The sequence below is a fragment of the Chrysochloris asiatica genome, unplaced genomic scaffold (genome assembly GCF_000296735.1).
Source record: "Chrysochloris asiatica unplaced genomic scaffold, ChrAsi1.0 scaffold00146, whole genome shotgun sequence".
Lineage (NCBI taxonomy): Eukaryota > Metazoa > Chordata > Mammalia > Afrosoricida > Chrysochloridae > Chrysochloris > Chrysochloris asiatica.
In genome coordinates this window covers 1,253,858-1,263,149 of record NW_006408664.1, presented here as the reverse complement: position 1 = coordinate 1,263,149, position 9,292 = coordinate 1,253,858, and the positions used below count along the sequence as shown (strand labels likewise).

General features: G+C 35.3%; 1 protein-coding gene across 1 annotated transcript in view; it reads right to left on the bottom strand.

Moving 5' to 3' along the window:
• Window positions 1-5,946: 5,946 nt before the first annotated feature.
• SRSF12 (serine/arginine-rich splicing factor 12) overlaps window positions 5,947-9,292 on the bottom strand; it is a 36,456-nt gene continuing 33,110 nt past the window's right edge. The window contains exon 5 of the mRNA XM_006870622.1: window positions 5,947-6,316. Coding sequence (XP_006870684.1) covers window positions 5,947-6,316 — 370 coding nt within the window. The remainder of the gene's footprint in view (window positions 6,317-9,292) is intronic.

Below are 9,292 nucleotides of genomic sequence, written 5' to 3'. Positions count from 1 at the left end.
GGCCCACAGTCCCTTTCCCTCTCTGGGTCCAAAGTCCCCAGTCACTTCATCACTCCTTGTCATCATCTCTGCCTCCATCTCAGGCATCTGTTTCTCTGGGCAGGGTCCCAGAGGTCTCCGCTCCTATCCTGGAGATTTAATCACTCCCTTCCTTGTTACAGAACTTCTACCTTTGCATTTCCAACCCTCATAGTCTGTCCTGATAAGCATTATTCACTACAGTATCACAAGCTACCCATCTGTATCTCCTTTCATCAGCTCCGCCCAGACAGATTGAATAGTACCTACTGGAGATTCTGCCTTCTGCCATGCTCCCTAGCACTAGGTTCCCTCTTGAAAGCTTGTAAGCTAGTCACTTCTTGCCTTTGTAGCCAACCCCCCTCCCAATTTGAGTATCCAATGTCCAAGCTGCCCTTCTCTGTCCACTGTGTGTTGGGGTGTGTGTGAATGTTTGTTGCTGTGAGGATTTGTTCCCTCTTTTGAGTCGCTACTCCATAGGTATAGGTCAAGTTCATCAGACTATTAGCTCACTTCCCCACCCCCCTCCTTCTTTCCTCTCCTGGTTGAGCTCCGATCGCCCAGTCATCCGGTCCAGGTCACGTGGGTATCATTTGCAAGTGTGGGCGCTCCGGTGCATTATGTCCTCTTTTCCGGTTAGCCGGTAGCTCCACTCTCCTCTTCGAGTCCTCCGTGGCCACGCCACTGACTCTGGGCCCAAGAGTCCTCAGGTCTCTTCACACTGCTCGCCAACCGGGTCCCCAACTGGGTCCACAGAAGTGCACTGAGCACTTGCCGCTTCATTGCTGCTTTTACCCTACTTCCCCCCATCAGTGATGTGTGTGGTCACCAATCAGAGCGTGCATTTCCGTTGAGTCTTAGTCTTGGAATCCACATAGTACTTTTAAACAACTCACTGCATATCCATCTACCTACATAAGCTGATAATACAAGGGGGGTTCAAAAGTTCTTGGGGGAAAAAATCCATTATCTTTCAATCCCATTTTCTACTTTTTGAAGCCTTCTCAAATTTCATTTAAAAGTTATGGTATATTCCTAGAATGAGTCAAAAAAGACTAATCATGAATAATCCTTTCCCCAAAACAATACAAACACACTTTTTCTGAAAATACTATTGGACGTTATTATCTATATATATTTAATTTTTATTCAACTTTTCCTTCACGATTCCTTTAGATAAAGGAATTTCATAGCTATTTTATGTCATAACTGTTTTAAGTTGAATCAACCTGGAATATGCTGTATTTCTCTAAGGGACTATTAAATTTCTAAAAGAAATTTTGTTAAGTGCCATCAAGTTGGTTCCAACCCATAGCGACTCTGTGTAGGGTTTCCAAGGAGCAGCTGGTGAGCTTGAACTACCGACCTTGAAGTTAAAACCAACTTTGCAGTCTAGCACATTAGCCCACAGCACCACCCCAGGACTACAAAAGAGTATTAGACATGATCATTTTTATATTGATTTGATTCATTTTATGATCTTTTTAAAGGTGTACATAATATAAACTTTCCAGAGGTGCCTAAATAAGCACCTGATCAACCAATGTCCGAATAAATCAATGCTATGATCCTAAGTATCCTATTTTCACCAAGGGAGTGATTCTAAAAGCATGGAGAAGATGGTGTGCCGAGGAGTGGGTTCTAACTCATAGTGACCCTGTATAGGGTTTCCGAGGCTGCTCATCTTTACAGGAGCAGGAAGCCTCATCTTTTTCCTGTGGACCAGTTTGTAGTCTCAAACTGCTGGCCTTGAGATTAGCAGCCCAACTCATAACTATTTCGCTACCAGAGCTCCTTGCTAAAAACAAAATCCCCATTACATAGTTTAAATAGTTTTCTATTCAATTATAGATCTAAATAAAATAACAATATCTACCTTCTACTTGGTATTATAGTAGGCATCTTTTTTTTCCCCTTTTTTAAAAAGCCTAAACAACTCTGTTATGGCACTATAGGATCAACACTGTACTATAAACCACCAGGTTGTCAGTTCAAAGCCACCAGCCACTCCTCAGAAACCCTATACAGGGTCACTATGAGTCGGAATCAACTCAACAGCATTTAACAAAACAACTATATGGGACATATATAGTGACATTTTAGATAAAGACACTGAGTCTCAAAAATGCTATACAACTTGCCCATTGTTGCACAGCTAACAAACAAGTAAGTGTGCAGAATTAAAACTGGGTTGACTCCAAACACATGATCACTGAACTGATCCTGAAATGCTGAGAAGTTGTGGACTTGTTTTAAAATCTGATTAAGCTACATACAAACCCTTTCTTTTGAGAACTGCAAACAGCAGTTTGGGATTGAGTTTTATAGGGTCCAGACCTCCTGAGACTTGAATCCATGATGCCCAGTGGCGCTGTGGGCTAATGCATCAGTCTGCAAAGTCGTCTGAACTGCAAGGTCGGTGGTTCAAGCTCACCAGCTGCTTCTTGGAAACCCTATACAGGGTCACTATGGGTTCAAATCAACTCAATGGCACTTAACAACAACATCCAACTATGTCCTGGTGTGGCACTGCGGGTTAATGTACTCAACTGCAGTGTTAATCAGTTTGAACCAGAAGGTTGGCGGTTCAAGTTAACCTGCTGCTATTTGGAAACCCTACACAGGGTCACTATGAGTTGAAACCGACTCAATAACACTAACAACAAATCCAACTATGCTACATATATAGCATATATTTACATAAGTAACCTAAATACCACTCTATTTGGAGAAAAAAAACCCACTTTTAAACTGTAAATAAGAAATTACTTTTAATGCGGTTTAGGAGAATTCTAAAAGTATTTCTGAATACATCTTCCTTTAAATTTTGCTTCTTGCAATGGAATCAGAACAAGACAGCAATTCTTAGCCATGTATTGGTAATACAACATGTTCTTGGGCAGTTGTATCCCAAACATTAAAGTCCTAAAATCAGTGAGTAACTTTATGTATTTTAATATATATATTAGAGCAAATTAAAAGTTACCCCTCTAAAACAAAGTAACTCTCAATGTAACCTAAAACGCTACCTTGAGTAGAAGAAAAAAGGATAGAACTTTGGCACTGAGGGTATACATGGCACATTCCCTATTGATCACCATCAATTCCATGATGGGATAGGGAGAGAAAAAAGAGGCAGGAACCACTGGCTTGCAATAAAAACAGAATCTTCCCTGCCTCCCCACAACACCCATAAAAATTAACCCAACAACACAAGATTAAATCCTAGACTCCCAATAAAACTTTGATAGCAAATTCCCCCATTATCTGTTATCAGCTGCAAAACACAACTCTATAGTTTTCTGCTAAAAAGAAATCTGTGAATTATTCATGGGGATAAAGAAAAAAGAAGCAGCTAATAGTGGCCATCTTTATTTTCCTTGATATTAATCTATTCCCTATAATCTTGAACAAATGGAGGTAGGAACATTAAACTTAGGAAGTACCTAAGTAAACAAATTCTCTGAAAAAAGTTAACAGGTGTCTAAAATAAAAACATTTGCTTTTTAAATAGACTATCTTAGACTAAGTACCTTCTCTTAAATTGTCCAAGAAACAAGAGAACCCTAAAATAGATATTCCCTGAAGACAATATACAACTGTCAATCAATTTTCACTAGAGTCCCAGAACCCATGTTCACTGAAGCCTACAGTCATTCTTTCTTCTAATTCTTCCCTTTCCCTCTAAACAATATTGTTCTTGTTGCCACTGAGTAAATTCTAACTTACAGCAACGCTGTAGGGCAGAGAACTGCCCACATAGGGTTTTCAAGGTTGTAATCTTTTACAGACGTATACTGTCACATCTCCAATGGAGCAGCTGGAGGGCTCAAATCACCCACCTTTCAGTCAGCAACTGAGTGCTTAACCAACTGCACCAACAGGGTTCCTTCAACATTATCTTATGTAAGAACTATCTGTCAAAGAGTATTTTCTTTCTACAGACATACCATAGTAGTTAGGGAGGAGCACATCGAAGCTTAGCTCCCCATAGCTCCAAAACTTACTGGTTATATGATCTTGTACACATAACTTATAGTTTCCTCATCTGCAGCAGTATTTATAAGATTGTTGTGATAAAATTAATGAGTAAATAACATAAGACTTATTGAACACCAAGCACATATTAAAGACTCAAAAAAGTTTGAGTTATTATTCCAGCTTTTCCATCAAACCAAGTTATTATTCTCCTAACTACCCTCAGTATTACAACAGAAAATCAAGTCAGAGGTAAATCAAAGGATTAAACATATTCAGAAACGTTGCCTTATTATCTTTTTACAAAGAGATACTAATTTGTTAATGCAGAATAGACACTATAATCAATTCTTTGTTATTATACAGAATTACTACATATACATGTATAAACCCAAACATTAATATGTATTGCTCTTTTGACTATCCTTTAAGTTTTCGATAGTGTCACATAATTTTATAATTAAATTCTTTTAGAGCTGAATACTTCAAAGACTTAATAGTTTTGAAATAAATTTTGCTATGATTACATAGAGAAATCTATTCAAAAAGTAGTTAACTTGAATCTACAGTACTTGTCCAAATATTACCATTGTACAAATTATTTTAAAAAGTTGTTTCTTACACATAGAATCTAAAATGCAAAGAAAAAAAGGAATCTGCATTGAAAAGAAATAGAAGCAACACTTGCTTCTATATGCTAAAAAATGTACGATAAAAGATTTTTTTCTTAAGCACTCTAGATATAAATATTAACTGTGAGCTGAGAACTTGTACGTTTCAATAATATAATCCAACAAGGTACACAAGAGGAGTTCTATAAATATATCCCCCATAATAATCATATGCAAAAATGATTTTTATCACAAATACTACCAAAACCCTCTCTGTAAAACATAAACTACAAACACATTTTAAAAGAAAGTTCTCAGTTATAACAATTAGAAAAGCAATAAATATCAACAAGGTGATTTGGTTTAAAAAAATTAAGGAAAGTTTAACATAAAATCGAAATACTGCAGTGGTGTTTTTTGAGGATGCAGTCTTGACTATCATAATACAAGTTACTAAACACTTTCAAAAAATAATAGTAAGACTTAATTCTAAATAATTCTAAGTCTTGATCTAGAGTTCTAAAACACAAAATTCGCAACAAATGAAAAGTAGATATGTAAAATAATGTTATAAAAATGATTTTATATAAAATGTACCACTTTGTAAATATATAAGGCTTAATATGAACATTTTTGGATTGTGAGTGTTATACACTATGATTTTTTGAGAAGTGGTCTCAAACCATTCAAAACTTCGCATTTCTAAAAAAGTTTTGACATTTTTTAAGTGAGCATGGTACAGAATGCAACTTAATGGGCACATGCCTATACTATTCCACTCAATAAAATTAAAATGTTTGAGCTCAGAAAATAATGCATCTTTTGAATGCCTAGTATCTATATTAATTCTATTTTGATATAAGTATTTTGTATGATAAACTAACTTTCAACAGAAGTTAATTCAAGTTTAAATACAAGACATAAAATAGATATATGGTGTCAAATAATTTGTCTGTATGCCAATTATACAGTCATAATTACTTTTTACATGAAAGTAAAAGTACTTTAATGTGAAAAATATTTTTGTAAAAGGTATTATTAATATACTAATACTTAATCCCCAAGTAGAATTTCCTAAATTGGTTCAATTTTACCCATTCCTTTGAAAAGTACACTATGTCACAATGTTTAAAAAAAAGGTCCATGAAATTGGTTGACATTAGTCACATAATTTAGGTATGGGCCCTTAAGTTGAAATCAAATCTACAGATACTTTATTTCTTTCATATACACAAACTAATAACTCAGATTTTCTGCAAGCCTTGGAAGAAATTTTATTTAACATAATGAGAGACTTCGCAACATATTTAAGACTATGTAGTGCTCTTCTGTTTCTTGTTCACCAACTGTTTTTATGACGATAACTCCGAGATCTGGAATGTGATCGAAAATGAGAATGTTTTGTTGTTTGTGCTTTACTTTCAGAATTGGTGTACCCTTTGGGAGATTTACATGGGGATCTTGCTATGGAGTCAGAATGTCTTCCATGTGATCTTGATTTTGTTCCTGAGCTAGTCTGCTTTTGAGGTGAGCTTGATTGTGATTTTCCTATTGACTTGGACCTTTTTGGTAAGGACTTGGACCTTGACCGTCCTCTAGAACCAGAATTTCTTCTTGGAGTTCTTGATTGCCTTGCTGAGGTAGACCGCCTTGGGAGTGATTTAGAACGAGATTTAGACTGGCTATAAGAAAATCGCCTGTGTCGAGACCTGCAAACATTCATAATGTTAGAGTATATATTTCATACAAAAACAGTAAACAGGTTATGCAAAAACATTTTCATAAAGTTAATAAAATGTTTTTACTAAATAAGTAAAAACAAATTATTCTAATTTTTATGCACGCTTTTGATTCAAGTATAAGTAGCAAGTTCATAATATTTGTTATATGACTAACAGATTTTTACTTTGCTAAATACAAGTCAATGGTTCAAGCTCACCAGGTGCTCCATGGAAACCCTATACAGGGCCACCATGGGTTTGAACCGACTGGACGGCACTTAACAATAACAACAACAAATATATCTTAAGGTATTGACCAATACTCAAGAAAATCCTGCATATTTACTCTGGTTGCATAACTCCTAAGAGGCGTGAAAATCTGAAAAGAAAAAAAGACAACAATTATTTAGAGTTTATATATATAAAATAATGCTTACGAAAAAACAGAAACCTAGATATAAGACATCTGAGTCCAATCATGAAAGAGTACCTCATATTGGGGACTAACCTTCCCTTAGAAAACAGCTAGCAAGAGAGAAAAAAGCTACATAAAATTGACAAAATACTGTTTTAAGGTATTAGAGAACAGCCAACAAAAGCAGAACTTGAGAGTTTACAAGCCTTGGCTCTTTTGGTAAGAGCATTTTCCAAGTGATAGAATGGGGAAATAGAGACCAAGCATAAAATGGACTTTAGGGGCAAAGTAACAATGAATACAGCCCTAAAATCCTGAAGTCACTGGCCATATTCTAAGCTATACATGCATATAAAAGCACTCCAAGAGGCAAGCAGAAAACTGCAGCTGAGAGATTTAAGAACTGAGCTGAAATTTTATTAACAACAAAGTGATGGGAAAATTGGCTGGCATTCAAACCCCCAAAAGGTGGAGGAGCCCCGGGTAATAACCCAGAATGGCCATATCCCAGGAGATTAAAGACCATGACAATAAATACAAAATGACCAAGTAAGACCAATTATGTTGTTGTTAAGTGCTATCAAGTGAGTTCCAACTCATAGCTAACTCTATAGGGTTTCCAAGGAACAGCTGGTGGGCTTGAATCACCGACCTTGCAGTTCACACCAACTTTGCAGTTCAGCGCATTATCCCACAGCACCATACCAGGATTCCTACCAGGAGTCCATAACAGTGCCTAAAACCAAGCCTTGAAAGTATCAAAATGATGTGCCTGTATGTAGCCTATTAGAAGAAAATAACTTTATTAGGAGAATAACAACACCCCAAACATCTAATATTTCTTATTCACAATGTCTAACATGCCCTCAAAATTAAGAGGCACATAAATAAAATAGACAAAATTTACTAAAATCCAGTGAAGAAGGAGAAAAACACAAAAGGAAACAGACGCGAAGTGATCTGGATATTGGAATTATCAGGCAAGAGTTTTAAAATTACCAATTAAAATGTTCAGCAAAACAAGAGGAAAAGATAAGCAAAACAGATGAAAAGATACAGATTTTCAACAGGAAATTGGAATCCACAAAAAAGAAAAAAATCAAAAGAACTGAAAATATACAAATATTTTCTGAAATTAAGAACTCACTGGATGGATTTAACAGCTGTCTGAATACAGTAGAAGGCAGAAATAATGAATGGAAAGACAGATCATTATAAAATATCTCACTGAAATACGAGAGAAAAATTTTTTTAAAGGAATTCAGGACTGAACATAAATGTTAAGTAGGATATAATCAGAAGGTCACAAGGAAATACTAAATGGGAGAGGAGAAATATTTGAAACATTAGAAATGGCCTAAGATTTTCCAAAATGGATGAAAGGCATCAACTCACAGTTTCAAGACCTCCAGCAAATCTCAGGCAGAACAAATATAAAGCAAGTTACACTAGGTCCATCATATCAAACTGCTGAAAACTAAAATAAAATTTGAACATCTGGAGACCTACCTGAGAATAAAAGACACATGATCTTCAAAGGACCAACAATATGGCTAACAACTGACTATGGTATTCACAAAAGATGGAATAACATCATTAAATAAGCAAAACAGAAAAGATCCATGACAACCTAGAATTCTATTTCCAGCAAAAATATCCTTCAGAATCATGATTGTAAAACAATGATGTTTTCAGGTAAAAAAAAGCCTGAGAGAATTCATTGTCAGCAGACCTGTCTATAAGAAATCTAAAACAAATTCTTTAGGATGAAGAAAAATGATCCCAAATAGCAGCATGGACTAACAGGAAGGAATGAAGAACACTGGAAAGAATAAACGTATTGAATATGTTGAAAATCCACTTGGGAAAACTATGAATATTAAGTTTTATGTTGAATCAAGTAATCACTTTCTTTCTATGTCAAATGAAGCTAACAGTCAAGATACTTTCTTTGAGACTTTTGCTCTACAGCTATTTTCCTGTAACAAGAAAAAGTTAATCTTACTGCAAGAAAGAAAAAGTTAATCTCTATTAATTAGATCTATTCTGGAATTTAAAAGTCTTTTAGAAATTATTAAATTTCATTCATGTTATTTGCTGTTGTTGTTAAGTGCCATTGAGTTGATTCTGACCCATCACCAATTCATTTTACAGACAATTGTAAAATAAAATTGGGAAAGTATCTCTGAAATAAAAATCTAACAACAAAAACGAAAAACTCAATGTTATCTTTGGATTGAAAAAGCTGAGAGACAATTTTAGAACTATTCAGGAACACTTAGTGCTCTAAAATATATATTCATTGACATAAATTTAACAAAGATATATGGAATACCTATATAAGCTAGGGACTATTACTAAGTGCTGGCAATATCAAAATGAACTAGACAAAAACCCTTTGCCCCTTAAAGAGCTCAATCTAGTGATAGCAACAAACTAGCTTTTTATATACACCCACTGAAAGTGAAAATAAGGCCTCCTTTTAGTCCAAGGTAATACCATATATACCGTACTTGTTTACAAATAAATACCTGGATGCTTTATATATA